This window comes from Pogoniulus pusillus, chromosome 30 (assembly GCF_015220805.1).
Source record: "Pogoniulus pusillus isolate bPogPus1 chromosome 30, bPogPus1.pri, whole genome shotgun sequence".
Lineage (NCBI taxonomy): Eukaryota > Metazoa > Chordata > Aves > Piciformes > Lybiidae > Pogoniulus > Pogoniulus pusillus.
The window spans coordinates 1,365,813-1,385,456 of NC_087293.1; the positions used below are offsets into that span (position 1 = coordinate 1,365,813).

Below are 19,644 nucleotides of genomic sequence, written 5' to 3' on the forward strand. Positions count from 1 at the left end.
GAGATGCTCAGAGGCTGCAGGAGCTCTGCTGTGGGCACAGGCTGGCAGAGTTGGGGCTGTGCAGCCTGCTCCTCTGCAGGCTCAGAGCAGCCTTCCAGTGCCTGAAGGGGCTCCAGGAGAGCTGGGACTGGCAGGATGAGTGGCAATGGACTGAAACTGCTCCAGCCCTGCCAGCATCTCTGTGGCCTCCTCCTGCTGGGCACAGCAGCACTGGAGGCAGCACTGGAGGTGAGCTCTGAGCAGAGCCAAGGGGCACAATGCCCTCTCCTGCCCTGCTGCCCACACTGCTCTGCCTGCAGCCAGCACACAGCTGCCTGCTGGGCTGCAGGAGGGCACTGCTGGCTCCTGGGCAGCTGCTCAGCACCCAGCACCCCCAAGGCTTTTTCTTCAGGGCTGCTCTCAGCCCTCTCTGCACCCAGCCTGGATCTGTGCCTGGCCTTAGCCCGAGCCAGCTGCAGGACCTTGCCCTGGCACTTGCTGCCCCTCCTGCAGCTGGCACTGGCCACTGCTCAGGCCTGTCCAGAGCCTTCTGGCTGCCAGCCCTGCCCTCAAGTGAGTGCCCTGCACCACACAGCCTGGTGCCATCAGCAGGCCTGCTGGGGGTGCCCTCAGTGCCCAAGTCACTGTCAAACAGCACTGGATGGAGAACCACAACCAATGGCTGCCAACCCACTGCAGGATCAGCCTGCAGCATTTTGGGGTCCTCCCCTGAGCAGTGATGCTCCCCTCCAAGCCAAGCTCCCTCCCTCCCCCTGCCTGCCCCCCCCTGCCAGCCTGGGGGTGTTGTACCTACGATTTCAAGCCATTCCCATACTGCCCAATCTGAGTGGACTCGGGGGAGCGCTTGGCTGACTTCCCAAACTGAATGACACTGGCAGCTTCATCTGCAACGAGAGGAGCACAGCAGCCTGCTGAGAGCACACACCTGCCACAGCCTCCTGCAGCCCTGCAGGCAGCACAGCACCACCACAGCACCACCACAGCATCACACAGCCCAAAACCCCGAGGCAAAGTCCCATCCTGAACAGCCCTGGAAGAGAACTCAGCTCTGCCCAGACCTCAGCTCCAAGCTTCTCTCCAGTGCTGTGCCCTCAGCAGGAGCAGGACACAGAGCTGTGGAGTGAGGCCAGAGAGGAGGGCAGAAGGATGGAGAACCCCCACTGTGAGCACAGGCTGAGAGAGTTTGGAGTGATCAGCCTGCAGGGGAGAAGGCTCAGAGCTGCTGCCAAGAGCTGAAGGGCTCCTGCAGGGAGGCTGCAGAGGGACTTGTGCTGAGGGGGTGTGAGGCAGGCCCAGGGCAATGGTTTGGAGCTGAGGCAGAAGCTGTGCAGTGTGAGGCTGCTGAGCCTCTGGCATGGGCTGCCCAGGGAGGCTGTGGCTGCCTCCTGCCTGGGGGTGCTCAAGGCCAGGCTGGGTGAGGCCTGGAGCAGCCAAGCCCAGCTGAGAGCTGCCCCTGCCCATGGCAGGGGGTTGGAGCTGATGCTCTGAGCTCCCTCCCAACCTGAGCCAGTCTGTAATGACTCTGACCATGCTCACTGGCACAACCATCACCAGAAGCTTTGGGCAGATGGCACCAGGCTGAGAAGCAGAGCTCTGAGCAGGGCCCCTCTGAAGGACACCCAGAGATGGCTGTTACAGAGAGGTGCCCAGGTGCCAGGTGGCTTAGACTGAAGGGGCAATGAGGTGGGCTGGAGCTCTGAGAGGTGATCAGCAGCACAGGAGCCATCTAGAAACCTGTGGCCAGTGCTGGGCCCCAGTGCTAAGCACAGGGACCACTTTTCTTCTCCACCTTCCCCAAGGAGCTGGCTGAGGGCACAGAGTGGACCCTCAGCAAGTTCACTGATGGTACCAAAATGGAAGGGGTGGCTGAGACCCCCTCAGGCTGTGCTGCCAGCCAGCAAGAGCTGGGCAGGCTGAGAGCTGGCCCAGGGCAGCTCCTGCAGCTCATCAAGGAGCAGTGCAGAGTCCTGCAGCTGGGCAGAACAGCTCCAGGCCCCAGGACAGTCCTGCTGGAGAGCAGCTCACAGAGTGGCACCCTGGAGTGCCACTGGGCAGCAAGTGCTGCCTGGCACAGCACAGTGCCCTCGTGGTTGAGAGAGCCAAGGGCAGCCTGGGGGCAGCAAGAGTCTGTGAGCAGCAGGGCTGGGGAGGTTCTGCTGCCCTCTGCTCTGCCCTGCTGAGGCCACAGCTGCAGTGCTGTGCCCAGCTCTGGGCTGCCCAGCTCAGGACAGACAGAGACCTGCTGGGGAGAGTCCAGTGCAGGCTGTGAGGATGCTGAAGGGCCTGGAGCAGCTCTGCTGTGGAGGAAGGCTGAGAGCCCTGGGGCTGCTTAGCCTGCAGAGGAGAAGGCTGAGAGGGGACCTGAGCAATGTCTGGCACTAGCTGAGGGCTGGGGGCAGGGTGAAGGTGCCAGGCTCTGCCTGGGGGTGCCCAGGGCCAGCACAAGGCCCAAGAGGGCTAAGGTGGGAGCCAGGAAGTTGGAGGTGAGGCTGAGGAGAAAGTTGTTTGTTGTGAGGGTGCTGGAGCCTGGAGCAGGCTGCCCAGAGAGGCTGTGGAGTGTCCTGCTCTGGAGCCTTGCCAAGCCCCCCTGGCTGTGCTGTGTGTGCCCTGCCCTGGGTGCCCTGCTCTGGCAGGGCTGGGGCTGGCTGCTCTCTGAGCTCCCTCCCAAGCCCTGCTGTGCTGCTGTGATTCTGACTAGGAAATCCTGTAGTGGGCTGAAGGAGAGGAAGAAGTTCTCTTGCCCACTCCACAGCTGGGGTTGAAACGGTTGCAGCTCTCCACTGTGAGCTCAGTGAAGAGGCAGGAGGCACTCACAGAGTTCTCTTCCTGCACTTTCACCTTGTCACTTGTGGCTTTAAACCTCAATGTCCTTCTAGTGCCAAATTATAGAACCAGAGAATCAGCCAAGCTGGCAGAGAGCTCCAAGCTCCCCCAGCCCAACCTAGCACCCAGCCCTGCCCAACCACCCAGACCATGGCACTCAGTGCCCCAGCCAGGCTTGGCTGCAACACTTCCAGGCACAGCAACTCCACCACCTCCCTGGGCAGCCCATTCCAGTGCCAATCACTCTCTCTGACAACAACTTCCTCCTCACATCCAGCCTAGACCTGCCCTGGCACAGCTTGAGGCGGTGTACCCTGGTCCTGTCCCTGGCTGCCTGGCAGCAGAGCCCAACCCCACTTGGCTACAGCCTCCCTGCAGGCAGCTGCAGGCAGCAATCAGCTCTGCCCTGAGCCTCCTCTGCTGCAGGCTGCACCCCCCCAGCTCCCTCAGCCTCTCCTCACAGGGCTGTGCTCCAGGCCCCTCCCCAGCCTTGCTGCCCTGCTCTGGGCACCTTCCAGCACCTCAGCATCTCTCTGCAATGGAGGAGCCCAGAACTGGACACAGCACTCCAGGGGTGGCCTGAGCAGTGAGACACTGGCACAGGCTGAGGGTGGTGAGACCCTGAGCACAGGTTGCCCAGGGAGCTTCTGTGCTCCATGATCTCCCTGGAGATGTTCCAAGGTCAGGCTGCATGAGGCCTTGAGCACTCTGGGGCTGGCAGGAGCTGCTCCTGCCCACAGGCAGAGAGGTTGGCACTGACTGATCTCGAAGCTCCCTTCCAACCCAACCCATCCCTAGGATTCCTTGCTTCAATCCCAGGCTGTGCAGTGTCCTGTTGCTCCCTCACAGCTTGTGGATGCATTTGAGAGCTGCCATTGTTGTTGGGCTTCCTGTTGAGGCACTTGGTGTTCCTTGGAGCTGGAATTGCCTTTTCCCTTCTCCCAGTAACCTTTCAGGGTGAAGTGATTCTCCTGGGGAAGGCAGAACAATTGTTCCGTGCTAGAGATGATGGCCAAAGGCTTCATCCCTTCAACAATAGAACTAAAATAGGCTCCCTCAGCTCTAAGCCCATCAGGTCCTTTCATTTCATCCTTTGTTAATTAAACACTGCTTAATCGGTGCCTTTTCATCACCCCCCCAGCTGTCCTGCCGGCAGCAGCCCAGCGAGCTGCTGGGGAATTGGGTTTGTCTCAGCAGAGGAGGATCAAACATCAGCTGGTCAGGATAAACATCAGCCTCTCTCCGTGGCACCCAGCTCAGTGCTTGTCCTGCCTTGGGAGCTTCCTCGGTGCTGGTGAGGCTGTGCTGGTCCTTGGCATGCTCTGGTTTCTGAGCAGCTTGAGGAATTGTGCTAGAGCAGAGCAGGGCAGGGCTGGGAGGGAGCTCAGAGAGCAGCCAGAGCAGGGCACCCAGGGCAGGGCACACACAGCACAGCCAGGGGGGCTTGGCAAGGCTCCAGAGCAGGAGACTCCACAGCCTCTCTGGGCAGCCTGCTCCAGGCTCCAGCACCCTCACAACAAACAACTTTCTCCTCAGCCTCACCTCCAACCTCCTGGCTCCCACCTTAGCCCTCTTGGGCCTTGTGCTGGCCCTGGGCACCCCCAGGCAGAGCCTGGCACCTTCACCCTGCCCCCCAGCCCTCAGCTAGTGACAGACATTGCTCAGGTCCCTTCTCAGCCTTCTCCTCTGCAGGCTAAGCAGCCCCAGGGCTCTCAGCCTTCCTCCCTGCCTGAGCTGCTCCAGGCCCTTCAGCATCCTCACAGCCTCTCTTGGTCTCTCTCCAGCAGGTTCCTGTCTTGAACTGGGCAGCCCAGAGCTGGGCACAGCACTGCAGCTGTGGTCCAGGCAGGGCAGAGCAGAGGGCACTAGAACCTCCCCAGCCCTGCTACCCACAGGCTCTTGCTGCCCCCAGGATGCCATGTCCACAGCATGTCCTTGGTGTTCCTTCACTCCCTGACCTTGAGATCCAGCACCTAGAGTGGGCACTAAGCAGAGGGTGGGGGTGTGGTGTGTGGACACCAAAGCCCACTGCACTCTCCCCAGCAGGTCTCTGTCCCTCTGCAATGTGGGAGCCCAGAGCTGGGTAGAGGATTCCAAGTGTGGTCTGAGCAGGGCTGAGATAGAGATCTGGGTTAGGATATTGATGATGATGATGATATTACTACTGCAGCTTCTCCTCCTCTCTCATCATGTCTCTTCCTCCTCTTACTGTGTCCATGTTAAAGCCTGGTCTGAAAAGGGGCTACAGGAACTGTACAGAAGCTGTTTTCAAGAGCATTTTGAGAAGCCAGCCCAAGTGTGCTGGTTTGAGGCTCCATGGAACATCAGACTGAGAGAAACGAGGCCCTGCTGAGAGGGACACAAAGCCAAAGCACAAACGACCTCCTTCAGCCTGGTCTGTGCCCCTGCAGCTGTTTTCTTCCTCTTCACTCCACTCTTGGCTAACAGAAAACAACTTAAGCTCTGCTGCTTGTTCTGTTTAGGAGAGGGGACAAAGGAGAGGGGACAAAGGAGAGGGGACAAAGGAGAGGGGACAAAGGAGAGGGGACAAAGGAGAGGGGACAAAGGAGAGGGGACAAAGGAGAGGGGACAAAGGAGAGGGGACAAAGGAGAGGGGACAAAGGAGAGGGGACAAAGGAGAGGGGACAAAGGAGAGGGGACAAAGGAGAGGGGACAAAGGAGAGGGGACAAAGGAGAGGGGACAAAGGAGAGGGGACAAAGGAGAGGGGACAAAGGAGAGGGGACAAAGGAGAGGGGACAAAGGAGAGGGGACAAAGGAGAGGGGACAAAGGAGAGGGGACAAAGGAGAGGGGACAAAGGAGAGGGGACAAAGGAGAGGGGACAAAGGAGAGGGGACAAAGGAGAGGGGACAAAGGAGAGGGGACAAAGGAGAGGGGACAAAGGAGAGGGGACAAAGGAGAGGGGACAAAGGAGAGGGGACAAAGGAGAGGGGACAAAGGAGAGGGGACAAAGGAGAGGGGACAAAGGAGAGGGGACAAAGGAGAGGGGACAAAGGAGAGGGGACAAAGGAGAGGGGACAAAGGAGAGGGGACAAAGGAGAGGGACAAAGGAGAGGGGACAAAGGAGAGGGGACAAAGGAGAGGGGACAAAGGAGAGGGGACAAAGGAGAGGGGACAAAGGAGAGGGGACAAAGGAGAGGGGACAAAGGAGAGGGGACAAAGGAGAGGGGACAAAGGAGAGGGGACAAAGGAGAGGGGACAAAGGAGAGGGGACAAAGGAGAGGGGACAAAGGAGAGGGGACAAAGGAGAGGGGACAAAGGAGAGGGGACAAAGGAGAGGGGACAAAGGAGAGGGGACAAAGGAGAGGGGACAAAGGAGAGGGGACAAAGGAGAGGGGACAAAGGAGAGGGGACAAAGGAGAGGGGACAAAGGAGAGGGGACAAAGGAGAGGGGACAAAGGAGAGGGGACAAAGGAGAGGGGACAAAGGAGAGGGGACAAAGGAGAGGGGACAAAGGAGAGGGGACAAAGGAGAGGGGACAAAGGAGAGGGGACAAAGGAGAGGGGACAAAGGAGAGGGGACAAAGGAGAGGGGACAAAGGAGAGGGGACAAAGGAGAGGGGACAAAGGAGAGGGGACAAAGGAGAGGGGACAAAGGAGAGGGGACAAAGGAGAGGGGACAAAGGAGAGGGGACAAAGGAGAGGGGACAAAGGAGAGGGGACAAAGGAGAGGGGACAAAGGAGAGGGGACAAAGGGAGGACAGCTTTGAGCTCCTCTTTCCACACCTACTCGAAGGGATGCTGTGGAGCTACATCCCTTCAAGTAGCTGTAGAGAGAGAGGCTCAAAGCTTCTGTGCTCCACAACCTCCCTGGAAAACCTGTCCCAGTGTCTCACCACCCTCACTGCAAACAATTCCTTCCTCCACTCTCAATCTGCCCTCCTCAAGCACCAATCTGCTGTCCTTTATCCTGCCACTCCCAACCCTTGTCCAAAGTCCCTCCCCAGCTTTCCTGGAGCCCTTTAAGCTATTGGCAGGCTACTCTGAGCTCTCCCTGGAGCTGCTTGAGCCCCTCTTGGGTAATCTCTTGAGTTGCTTTCCAACAGGATCCAGTCTTAAACTGAACCATTTAAAGAATCCAAGGATGGGTTGGAAGGGACCTCAAAGCTCAGCCAGTGCCAACCTCCCAGCCATGGGCAGGGACAGCTCCCACCTCACCCAGGCTGCTCAAGGCCTCATCCAGCCTGGTCTTGAACACCTTCAGGGAGGTTGTGGAGCACAGAAGCACCCAATGTGATCAAAGATCACATTGGGTGCTTCTGTGCTCCACAACCTCCCTGGGCCACCTGTCCCAGGGTCTCACCACCCTCAACCTCCCTGCTGTGGGCTCTGCTGCCAGGGAGCTGCAGACATCCCAAGGGGGAACGGCCTCAGGCTGAGCCTGGGCAGGCTCAGGTTGGACATGAGGCAAAGGTTTGTCAGGGTCAGAGTGGTCAGGGGCTGGGGAGAGCTGCCCAGGGGGGTGGTGCAGTCCCCAGCCTGGTTGTGCTTCAGGGTGGTTGGGCTGTGGTGCTTGGGGCTCTGGTTCAAGGTGACTGTTGCAGAGCAGGGCTCTAGGTTGGGCTTGGTGCCCCTGAGGGGCTGTGCCAGGCTGCATGGTGCTGTGCCTGTGTGACTCTGGGCAGGCTCCCTTGCCCAGGAGGGGGTCTGTATGATGTCTAATTTGTCTGCAGTAGCAGCTGCAGGTACATGCTCTGCGGATGGCTGCTGGTGAATTCTGCTCTGCTGTCAAGAGAGCTGCAGCTGACCTGAAAACCACCTGAGCTGGGCTGGGAAATCTCAGCAGTGGAGATGGGGGGAGAAGTTCCTAACCCACCACAGGGATGTAGAGCAGCAGCTCCCTGCAGCATTTCCTCCCCCAGCAAAGCCAAGCAGCTGCTTTAGCACTCAGTGCTGGCTGCCCAAAACCATCCTGCACAGGCAGAGGAGCAAAGGTGATGGCAGCAGCTGGGGGTGCACAGGAGGGAGGGAGCCTCTGCTCCAAGCTTGCTGGCTGAGGGAGATCACAGAATCAGGCAGGGTTGGAAGGGACCACAAGGAGCAGGCAGTGCCAACCCCTGCCATGCCCAGGGACACCCTACCCTAGAGCAGGCTGCACACAGCCTCAGCCAGCCTGGCCTCAAACACCTCCAGCCATGGGGCCTCAACCACCTCCCTGGGCAACCCCTGCCAGCCTCTCACCACTCTCCTGCTCAACAACTTCCTCCTCACCTCCAGCCTCACTCTCCCCACTTCCAGCTTTGCTCCATTCCCCCCACTCCTGCCACTCCCTGACAGCCTCAAGAGTCCCTCCCCAGCTTTTTTGGAGCCCCCTTCAGATCCTGGCAGGCCACAAGAAGGTCCCCTGGGAGCCTCCTCTGCTGCAGCCTGCACAGCCCCAACTCTTTCAGGCTGTGCTCACAGCAGAGCTGCTGCAGCCTCTCAGCATCCTCCTGGCCCTGCTCTGGACACTCTCCAGCATCTCCACAGCCCTCTTGTCCCAGGGGCTCCAGAGCTGGCTGCAGTGCTCCAGGTGGGGTCTCAGCAGAGCAGAGCAGAGCAGAGGGGCAGAATCCCCTCCCTGGCCCTGCTGGCCACACTGCTGCTGCTGCAGCCCAGGCTCTGGCTGCTCTCTAGGCTGCAGTGCACACTGCTGGCTGCTGTTGAGCTTCTCCTCCAGCAGCACCCCCAATTTCTGCACCTCCAGACAAGAATGGAGGCAGGAGCAGGTTGTTTGCCATTTGTGTGGTTCCAGCTGCAGAGGGAGTCTCACTCCAGGCTATTCCTGTCCTGCTGCTTTTGTTTGGTCGCCTCTCACAGCGGCAGCCTTTGGAAAACCAAATTCCTTGGCAGCAAAGGCTGGGGGGAGGGGAGGGGATGGTGGATTCACGCCAGAGAGGAGAGAAAGGACCAGAAGGAACTCACTCAGGAGGGCAGATGGTTCTGAGCCCAAGGAAAGAAACAAAGGCACAGATTTAAAGCTTTCACAGTAAGAATGGCTCAGGCTGGAAGGGATCTCAGAGATCAGCTGCTGCAAATCCCTGCCATGAGCAGGGACAGCTCTCAGCTGGGCTTGGCTGCTCCAGGCCACTTCTTTACTGCAAGGGTCTCAGAGCCCTGGCACAGGCTCCCCAGAGAGGTTGTGGAGTCTCCTTCTCTGGAGCCTTTCAGGGCCTGTCTGGATGTGTTCCTGTGTGCCCTGAGCTGGATTGTGTGGTCCTGCTCTGGCAGGGGGGTTGGATTCAACGATCTCTTTGGGTCCCTTTCAACTCCTAATATCCTGTGAGCCCCAGGCAGGAGGCAGCCACAGCCTCCCTGGGCAGCCCATGCCAGAGGCTCAGCAGCCTCACACTGCACAGCTTCTGCCTCAGCTCCACTCTCCCCCTGCTCTGCCTCAGCTCCAAACCATTGCCCTGGGCCTGCCTCACACCCCCTCAGCACAAGTCCCTCTGCAGCCTCCCTGCAGGAGCCCTTCAGCTCTTGGCAGCAGCTCTGAGCTGCCCCTGGAGCCTTCTGCCCTGCAGGCTGCAGCCCCCCAGCTCCCTCAGCCTGTGCCCACAGCAGAGCTGCTCCAGCCCTGCCAGCATCTCCGTGGCCTCCTAAACACTCCATGTCCCTCTTGTGCAGGGGCAGCACTGGAGGCAGTGTGAGGTATGATGCAGTGGGAAAGTGCCAGCGCAGAGGCAGGAGCACAGCCCCAGGCATGGGACAGGTCTCCTTCAGCAGACCCAAACCGCTCATGCAGCTCAGGCCACCCAGGTCAAGGCTCAGCTGACGCTGCCAGGGCACCTCCCTGTCACTTACTGGGGTCCATTCCTGATCCATCATCCAGGAAGCAGAGCATGAAGCCTCCTCGCAGCTCCTTCCGTGGCTCTGCAAGAGAAGAGGAGGTCACTGCCCCCCACCAGCCAGAGCCCAGCCCCCCCAGAACACCACCAGCAGCCCCTGGGACCACAAACGGGACTGGCACAGCCCAGCACGGCCCAAGCTGCCCTGGCAGGAGGTGGTTTGACACCACCCAAGCGTTTCAGCTGGCACTTAGCTGCCCGCTGGGGGGAGGGGAGCGGCTGCAGCCCTGGGCTGGAGGAGTCTCCCCTGCAGGGCACAGAGGGGACCTGCTTGGAGTCTGTTCCAGCTGGGAAGCTGTTTGCTGGCCTGGGCCGAGGCAGGCCTGGCAGCTGCCATTGCTGCCCTCTGCTGAGCTCTGGGTTGCTCTCTCTGGCACAGAGACCCAGCCCGGTGCAGTCCCAGGCTGAGCTGAGGAAGCTGCCCCTGGAGGTGCCCCCGCGGGCAGCAGGGCAGGTGAGTGGCTCAGTGCCAGGGGCTGTGCCCTCGGTGCCCCCTGGGCTGCCTGGGCGGCAGTGCAGCTCCTGCAGCCTCCTCTCTCTCTCTCTCTCTCTCTCTCTCCCCCCAGGGCTCTCCGTCCCAGAGCCGCCCCCAGCGGCCTCGCTCTCCGCCGCTGCCTGCCGTGCTCAGGAGCGCCCCCAGCAGGCCGCCCCCGGCCCCTGCCCTGCCCAAGGCCTCTGCCCAGCCGAGCAGGAGCTCTGCGGCTCGGCCCAGCCCCAGCGCTGCCGCCGGGGCCAGCCTGGCCTGCAGGGAGGAGGCCAGCACGGCCCGGGGCCAGCAGCAGGCAGTGCCAGCTGGGCAGTGCAGCAGCACTGCAGGGCCCCCGAGCGGCGCTGGCACTGCAGGGCCCCCGAGCGGCGCTGGCACTGCAGGGCCCCCGAGCGGCGCTGGCACTGCAGGGCCCCCGAGCGGCGCTGGCACTGCAGCCAAGGCAGCAGCTGGGCTCCTGCAGGGCCCCAGGGGCTCCCGGGAGGCAGCCACAGCAAAAGCTGCCAAGGAGCCAGCACCGAAGAAGTCTGCCCCTGCCAAATGCCTGCAGGTGAGACTCGAGGGGTGAAAGCTTCCCTGCTGCCCACGGGTGGCTGTGGGCTGGGAGGGACCCTCCAGGGGCACCTCAGCTGCAGGGACAGCTGCAGCCAGGGCAGGCTGCACAGGGACACAGCAAGGCTGAGCTTGGATGGCTGCAGGGATGGGGCCTCAAGCACAGCCCTGGGCAGCCTGGGCCAGGCTCTCCACACCCTCCCTGGACACAACTCCCTCCTGCTGCCCAACCTACCTCTGCCCTGCTCCACTGCCAAACCACTGCCCTGGGCCTGTGCCCACAGCCCCTTCTGAGCAGTCCCTCCCCAGCCTGCCTGCAGCTCCCCTGCAGCTCCTGCAGTGCAGCTCTGAGCTCTGCCTGCAGCCTTCTCCTGTGCAGGCTGCACAGCCCCAACCCTGCCAGCCTGTGCCCACAGCAGAGCTGCTCCAGCCCTCTGAGCATCTCTGTGGCCTCCTCTAGAGCCTCTGCAGCAGGTTCAGGTCTCTCTTCTGTGTAGGGCTCCAAAGCTGGACACAGCAGTGAGGGCAGAGGCAGCAGCACCCACAGGGAGGCAGAGCAGAGGCAGCAGCACCCACAGGGAGGCAGGGCAGAGGCAGCAGCACCCACAGGGAGGCAGGGCAGAGGCAGCAGCACCCACAGGGAGGCAGGGCAGAGGCAGCAGCACCCACAGGGAGGCAGGGCAGAGGCAGCAGCACCCACAGGGAGGCAGGGCAGAGGCAGCAGCACACACAGGGAGGCAGGGCAGAGGGGCCTCAAGCCCAGGGCAGTCTGTGCCACACCTTGACAAGCCTTTTTTGGGGAAGAAATTGTTCTTCATATGGAACCTAAACCTCTCCTGGTGCAACTTGAGGTCGTTTTCTCTTCTCCTCACCTGTTTCTGAGGAGAAAAGACCAACTCCCACCTTACTCCAACCTTCCAGGGAGCTGTTGAGAGCCAGAAGGTCTCCCCTCAGCCTCCTTTTGTCCAGGCTGAACAACTCCAGCTCCCTGAGCTGCTCCTCACCAGCTCAGTTCCTCAGCTTTGCCTTTATCTACACACACTGCAGCCCCCCCAAAATATCCTTCTTGGAGTAAGGAGTCCCCAAACCCAAACCCAGTATCTGGCACAAACATCCTCACTCCACCAGCTACAACCCACATCTGCAGCCTAAACCCAGCCTCACAGACTGGAATGAAACCATGCAATGGGTTGGAAGGGAGCTTCAAGATCAGCCAGGGCCAACCTCCCTGCCATGGGTAGGGACAGCTCCCACCAGCCTCAGGGGGCTTAAAGCCTCATCCAGCCTGGTCCTGGACATCTTCAGGGAGGTTGTGGAGCACAGAAGCACCCAATGTGATCTTTGATCACATTGGGTGCTTCTGTGCTCCACAACCTCCCTGGGCAGCCTGTGCCAGGCTCTCACCACCCTTAACCTGTGCCAGTGTCTCCTCACCCTCACTGCAGAGACTTACCAGTGTAGATGTCAATCCTTGTGGCATCTGCATCTCTGCAAAGCAACAAAAGGCAGAGTCAGCACTCAAACTGGCACAGGGATGAAGCCAAGAGCCCAAGCAGCTGCAACAACTTCCAGCACCGAGTGGCTGCACAGCCCCAAGCCTCACAGCCTCCACTCCAGGGCTCAGTGCTCTGCTCTTAGCCTACCTGAACATGAACTCCAGCAGCAGACACTGAGACATGAGCCCAGGGGCAGTGGCTGGCACTGGCTCTTTAACCAAGGTCATGTTCAGGAGGAGAAGGGTGAGAATCATGGAATGGGCTTGAGCTGGAAGGGACCTCAGGGATCATCTGTTCCACCTCCCCCACCACGGGCAGGGACAGCTCTCAGCTGGGCTTGGCTGCTCCAGGCCTCACCCAGCCTGGCCTTGAGCATCCCCAGGCAGGAGGCAGCCACAGCCTCCCTGGGCAGCCCATGCCAGAGGCTCAGCAGCCTCACACTGCACAGCTTCTGCCTCAGCTCCACTCTCCCCCTGCTCTGCCTCAGCTCCAAACCATTGCCCTGGGCCTGCCTCACACCCCCTCAGCACAAGTCCCTCTGCAGCCTCCCTGCAGGAGCCCTTCAGCTCTTGGCAGCAGCTCTGAGCTGCCCCTGGAGCCTTCTGCCCTGCAGGCTGCACCCCCCCAGCTCCCTCAGCCCAAATTCCTGCAGGGCTTCCTCCTTTCACTCCTCTTTCCCTTGGGCTCTGCAGGGTGGATCTGATGGATCCCTGATGAGGAGTTATGGCTGTGGAGCTCTGGCTCTGTCCTGGCAAGCTCCATGAGCTGGGCTGGGGTCTGGCACCTCCTGCCTGCCCTGGGCACCTCACAGCTTGTCACAAGCAGCCTTTGTTGGCCATTTTTAGGCCTGCAGCTGCTTGCAGAGCTTCCCAGGGGCACTGGGGGGCAGAAGCTGCCCTGCTGGGTGCTGCTGTCCTTCTCTGCCCCTTCTCCAGCTCCTCAATGCCCTTCTTGGAGCAAGGGGCACAAAACTGAACCCAGGATTCTTAGTGTGGCCTCACCATTGCAGGGAGATGACCTCTGCCCAGCTCCTGCTGGCCACACCATTGCTGACCCAGGCCAGGCTGCTGGTGCCCTTCTGGCCCAGCTGGGCACTGCTGCCTCATCTCCAGCTGCTGCCACCCAGCACCCCCAGGCCCTTCTCTGCTGAGCAGTTTCAGCCACTCTGCCCCCAGCCTGGAGCATCCATGGGGTTGTTGTGCCCCAAGGGCAGGGCCCAGCACTTGGCTTTGTCAAACCTCATCCCATGGGTCCAGTCTGGCCAGAGCCCTCTGCAGAGCCTCCTACCCTCCAGCAGATCCCTGGGGGCAGACAGAATCATAGACTCAAGCAGGGTGGCAGAGAGCTCCAAGCTCACCCAGCCCAACCTAGCACCCAGCCCTGCCCAACCACCCAGACCATGGCACTCAGTGCCCCAGCCAGGCTTGGCTCCAACACCTCCAGCCACAGCCACTCCACCACCTCCCTGGGCAGCCCATTCCAATGCCAATCACTCTCTCTGCCAGCAACTTCCTAACAACATCCAGCCTAGACCTGCCCTGGCACAGCTTCAGGCTGTGTCCCCTCCTTCTGACCCTGGCTGCCTGGCAGCAGAGCCCAACCCCACCTGGCTACAGCCTCCCTGCAGGCAGCTGCAGGCAGCAATCAGCTCTGCCCTGAGCCTCCTCTGCTGCAGGCTGCACCCCCCCAGCTCCCTCAGCCTCTCCTCACAGGGCTCTGCTCCAGGACCCTCCCCAGCCTTGCTGCCCTGCTCTGGGCACCTTCCAGCACCTCAACATCTCTCTGCAATGGAGGAGCCCAGAACTGGACACAGCACTCAAGGTGTGGCCTGAGCAGTGCTGGGCACAGGGGCACAAGAACCTCCCTTGTCCTGCTGCCCACACTGCTCCTGAGCCAGCCCAGGATGCCATTGGCTCTGCTGCCCACCTGGGCACTGCTGCCTCAGCTTCAGCTCCTCTCTGCCAGCACCCCCAGGGCCCTCTCTGCCTGCCTGCTCTCAGCCACTCTGGCCCCAGCCTGTAGTGCTGCTTGGGGTTGTTGTGGCCAAAGTGCAGAACCTGCCCTTGGCCTTGTTCAGTCTCATCCCCTTGGCCTCTGCCCACCCATGCAGCCTGGCCAGGTCCCTCTGCAGGGCTCTGCTCCCCTCCAACAGCTCCACAGCTGCTCCTAGCTTGGTGTCAGCTGCAAACTCACTGCTGCTGGACTCAATCCCCTGCTCCAGATCATCAGTAGAGATGTTGAACAGGACTGTGCCCAGCACTGACCCCTGGGTCACAGCACTGGTGCCAGCTGCCAGCTGGATGTGGCACCATTCACCACCACTCTCTGGGCCCTGCCTCCAGCCAGCTCTTGACCCATATCAGAGTGAATCTGTCTCAGCCAGGAGCTGCAGCTGTGCCAGGAGCTGCTTGTGGCAGACAGTGCCAAAGGCTTTGCTGCAGTCCAGGCAGACTCCATCCACAGCCTGCCCCACACTCACCAGGCAGGAACCTGATCATAAAAGGAGCTCAGGTTGGTCAGGCAGGACCTGCCCTGCCTAACCCCATGCTGGCTGGGCCTGATCCCTTGGCCATCCTCTAGGTGCTGTGTGATGGCACTCAAGATGACCTGTCCCATGCCCTTGCCTGGCACTGAGGTCAGGCTGACAGGGCCGGAATTTCCCAGCTCCTCCTTCTGGCCCTTCTTGTGGATGGCATCACAGTGGCAGCTTCCAGTCCTCAGGGACCTCTCAGTGAGCCAGGACTGTGCATCAATGAATGTGGTGGTAGAAGAGGGCTAAGGGAAGTATTCAGACTAAGCTGCAGTTGCAGTTGGTGTTCCTCATCAAGGGAAGGCTGCTCAAGGCCAGAGAGGGTAATTAAAGCTGAACTAATTGCCCTTGGCCAGCAGGCAGCCTCAGGTACCTACCTGGCATTATCCACAAGCTCAGCAAGGGCACCAAAGAGGAATTCATGAGTGGTCCTGCAAGGGAACAAAGAAACAGCTGCAGTGACCCTGCCCAGGGACAGAGAGACCCAAAGAGCTTTGGCTACACACCCAAGAGATGGATCCAAATGGGTTGGAAGGGACCATCCAGTGCCAACCTCATGTCATGGGCAGGGACACTTCCAAGCAGCACAGGTTGCTCAAGGCCTCATCCAGCCTGGTCCTGAACATCATCTTCAGGGAGGTTGTGGAGCACAGAAGCACCCAACGTGATCTTTGATCACGTTGGGTGCTTCTGTGCTCCACAACCTCCCTGGGAAACCTGTGCCAGGCTCTCACCACTCTCAAGAATCTCTTCCTCATCTCCACTCTCAATCTGCCCTCCTCAAGCTCCAATCCATTCTCCCTCCTCCTGTCACTCCCAGCCCTTGTCCCATGTCCCTCCCCAGCTCTCCTGCAGCTCCTCCAGGCACTGGAAGGTTGCTCTAAGGTCTGTCTGGAGCCTTCTCTTCTGCAGGCTGCACAGCCCCAACTCTGCCAGCCTGTGCCCACAGCAGAGCTTCTCCAGCCCTCTGAGCATCTCTGTGGCCTCCTCTGGCCCCTCTGCAGCAGCTCCAGGTCTTTGTGCTGTGCTCCCAGAGCTGGAGGCAGTGCTGCAGGGGAGGGCTGAGCAGAGCAGATTGGAGGGGCAGAATCCCCTCCCTGTGCTGCTGCTCTCCCTGCTCTGGCTGCAGCCAGCACACAGCTGGCTCTGGGCTGCAGCCACCAGTGCTGGCCCTGGGCACTCTGGCACCAACTGACACCCCCAGGGCCTTCTCCTGCAGGCTGCTCTCAGCCACTCCTCACCAGCCCAGCCTCCACTTCTGCTTGGCCTTGCTGCTCCAAACCAGCTTCAGGGCCTTGCCCTTGGCCTTGCTGAACTTCCCCAGGCTGGCTTGGGCTGACCTCTGCAGCCTCTCCAAGCCCCTCTCTGTGCATCCCTTTCCTCCAGAGTGTCAACCAGACCAGGCAGCTTGGTGGCACCAGGATTTAGGTCTCCCAGGAGACACTTCCATGAAGAGAGGGCTCACTGCAGGACTCTTTTGCATCTGATCATCAAATTGCTCTGCTCCTTGCATGAGGCTGCACAGATGTGACTGTGAGCACAGCCATGAGGTCCACCCCAGGTGACACAAGGGAACACATCTCCTTCTTCTCAGTTCTTCATGGCTTGGTGCTCTTCTGTTGTACTGACCCTTGGCATCCACCTCCTGCCCCAGAGCAGGCTCTGAAGAAGAGTGCAGCTCCCCAGAGGAGACAGGCACCTGCAGCTGATGCCTCCCTGCGCTGCTGCGGGACCGGGAATGGCTCAGGCTGGAAGGGACTCCCCCAGGGCCTGCTCCTGCAGGCTGCTCTCAGCCACTCCTCACCCAGCCTGGACCTCTGCTGGGGATTGCCCTGACCCAGCTTCAGGACCTTGCCCTTGGCCTGGCTGAGCTTCACAAGGTTGGCTTGGGCAACCCTCTGTCTGCAGCACCTTGGGCTGCCAGCAGCAGCAGGGGACTGAGCACTCTGCTGCCTAGCAGGAGCAGCTCCACAGAGCAGCTGCCCTGTGAGGAGTCTCAGCCAGCAAACAGCTGCTCCCCATGGTCTGAAATCCACCTCAGGGGAGAGGGACACAGGGAATTATGAACCTGATCAGTCACCAACAGACACAATGCCCCCCCCCACACTGACAGCTCTCTCCATGGCATCTTAACTCTCTGACCCTGGGCACATGAGAACTGGGCACCAGGTCCTTCTTCCCCATGCATACATTCACCTCACAGGAGGTATTCCTGACAGAAAGAAGCTTCCAGATCAGAGAATCAAGGAGGTTGGAAGAGAGCTCCAAGCTCACCCAGCCCTGGCCAACCAACCAGACCATGGCACTAAGTGCCCCAGCCAGGATTGGCTTCAACACCTCCAGCCACAGCCACTCCACCACCTCCCTGGGCAGCCCATTCCAGTGCCAATCACTCTCTCTGCCAGGAACTTCCTAACAACATCCAACCTCAACCTGCCCTGGCACAGCTTCAGGCTCTGTCCCCTTCTTCTGTCCCTGCCTGCCTGGCAGCAGAGCCCAACCCCACCTGGCTACAGCCTCCCTGAAGGCAGCAATCAGCTCTGCCCTGAGCCTCCTCTGCTGCAGGCTGCACCCCCCCAGCTCCCTCAGCCTCTCCTCACAGGGCTGTGCTCCAGGCCCCTCCCCAGCCTTGCTGCCCTGCTCTGGGCACCTTCCAGCACCTCAACATCTCTCTGCAATGGAGGATCCCAGAACTGGACACAGCACTGCAGGGGTGGCCTGAGCAGTGCTGAGCACAGGGGCACAAGAACCTCCCTTGCCCTGCTGCCCACACTGCTCCTGAGCCAGCCCAGGATGCCATTGGCTCTGCTGCCCACCTGGGCACTGCTGCCTCAGCTTCAGCTCCTCTCTCCCAGCACCCCCAGGGCCCTCTCTGCCTGCCTGCTCTCAGCCACTCTGGCCCCAGCCTGTAGTGCTGCTTGAGAGGCTCCCAGTAGCTGCAATTGCTCCCAATGCAGTGACAGAGAAGCTTCACAGATGGCATTAGGTTGGTAGGGATCCTCAGAGGGCATCTTGTCCAAGCCCACCCCTGCAGTCAAGCAGGGACACCTCCAACCAGAGCAAGGCTGCATGGGAACCCAGCAGGGAGACCTCCCATCAGCATACAGTGCTCAGGGCCTCATCCAGCCTGGCCTTGGAGACCTCCTCCAGGGAGGTTATGGAGTACAGAAGCACAGAATGTGACCTTTGATCACGTTGGGTGCTTCTGTGCTCCACAACCTCCCTGGGAAACCTGTGCCAGGCTCTCACCACCCTCAACCTCTGCCAGTGTCTCACCACCCTCACTCTGCAGAATCTCTTCCTCATCTCCACTCTCTATCTGCCCTCCTCAAGCACCAATCCATTGTTCCTCCTCCTGGCACTCCCAGCCCTTCTCAGAAGTCACTCCCCAGCTCTCCTGGAGCCTCTTCAGGCACTGGAAGGTTGCTCTGAGCAATCCCTACAGCCTCCTCTTCTCCAGGTTGCACCATCCCAACTCTGCCAGCCTGTGCCCACAGCAGAGCTGCTCCAGCCCTATGAGCATCTCTGTGGCCTCCTCTGGTCCCTCTGCAGCAGCTCCAGGTCCTTGTGCTGTGTCCTCCAGAGGTGAAGGCAGTGCTGCAGGTGAGGGCTGAGCAGAGCAGGGGGGCAGAATCCAGTCTCAATCTGCCCCCCTCAAGCTCCAATCCATTCCCCTCATCCTCTCACCCCAAGCCCTTGCAGAAATTCCCTTTCTGTGCCCCACCCTTCATGTGCTGAAGTTACTGTGCCTCAACCTTGAAGGAAGACAGATGGTGAGGAAAATCTGAGAGGTCCTTCTGCACATGATAAGAGTTGTCCAGAGCACTGCTAAGCCCCAAAGAACCTTTCATCTCCATCTCCAATGGCAGAGCATCCAAGCCATCAGCACAGCTGAAACACACCACAGAACTGGCAGGGCTGGAAAGGACCTCAAGGAGCAGCCAGTGCCAACCCCCTGCCATGGGCAGGGAAACCTCACACTAGAGCAGGCTGCTCATATCCACCTTCAGCCTGGCCTCAAACACCTCCAGGGATGAGGCTTCCACCACCTTCCTGGACAACCCATTCCAGGCTCTCACCACCCCCATGCTGAAGAATTTCTTCCTAACATCCAATCTGACTCTCCCCACCTCCAGCTCTGCTCCATTCCCCCCAGTCCTATCACTCCCTGACTGCCTAAAATATCCCTCAGCAGCTTTCTTGTAGCCCACTTCAGATCCTGGAAGGCCACAAGAAGATCTCCTTGGAGCCTCCTCTTCTCCAGCCTGCACAGCCCCAACTCTCTCAGCCTGTCCTCACAGCCCAGCAGCTCCACAGCCTCCCTGGGCAGCCTCTGCCAGTGTCTCACCACCCTCATCTCCACTCTCAATCTGCCCTCCTCAAGCTTTAATCCACTGCTCCTTGTCCTGTCACTCCCAGCCCTTGTCAAAACTCCCTCCCTGCCTTTCCTGCAGGTTCTCTTCAGCTCTGAGCTGCCCCTGGAGCCTTCTCCCCTGCAGGCTGCACCCCCCCAGCTCCCTCAGCCTGTGCTCCCAGCAGAGCTGCTCCAGCCCTGCCAGCATCTCTGTGACCTCCTCTGCCCTCACTCCACAGCTCTGTGGCCTGCTCCTGCTGGGCACAGCAGCACTGGAGGCAGCACTGGAGGAGAGGCCTGAGCAGAGCCAAGGGGCACAATGCCCTCTCCTGCCCTGCTGCCCACACTGCTCTGCCTGCAGCCAGCACACAGCTGCCTGCTGGGCTGCAGGAGGGCACTGCTGGCTCCTGGGCAGCTGCTCAGCACCCAGCACCCCCATCTGCAGCCCAGCAGATGGTACAGAAACAAGGCTGATGCTGTGAGCATCCCTTGGAGAACCTCCCCCACGTTTGAAGCCTGCTGCTCTCCTGCTCCTGCAGCCTCAAACAAGCTCCTG

General features: G+C 60.4%; 1 protein-coding gene across 4 annotated transcripts in view; it reads right to left on the bottom strand.

Annotated features, from left to right (window-relative positions):
* MORC2 (MORC family CW-type zinc finger 2) overlaps positions 1–19,644 on the bottom strand; it is a 60,233-nt gene that overhangs the window by 33,406 nt on the left and 7,183 nt on the right. For 2 of the 4 annotated variants that reach the window (XM_064168810.1, XM_064168808.1), the window contains exons 2-5: positions 15,112–15,165; positions 12,162–12,196; positions 9,626–9,694; positions 794–884 (exon numbers count right to left, since the gene is read on the bottom strand). In XM_064168810.1, the coding sequence (XP_064024880.1) occupies positions 794–884; positions 9,626–9,694; positions 12,162–12,196; positions 15,112–15,165 (249 nt within the window). Of the gene's footprint in view, positions 1–789; positions 885–9,625; positions 9,696–12,161; positions 12,197–15,111; positions 15,166–19,644 lie in introns of those variants that run through there. The other 2 variants (XM_064168811.1, XM_064168812.1) reach the window with 2 other exon arrangements.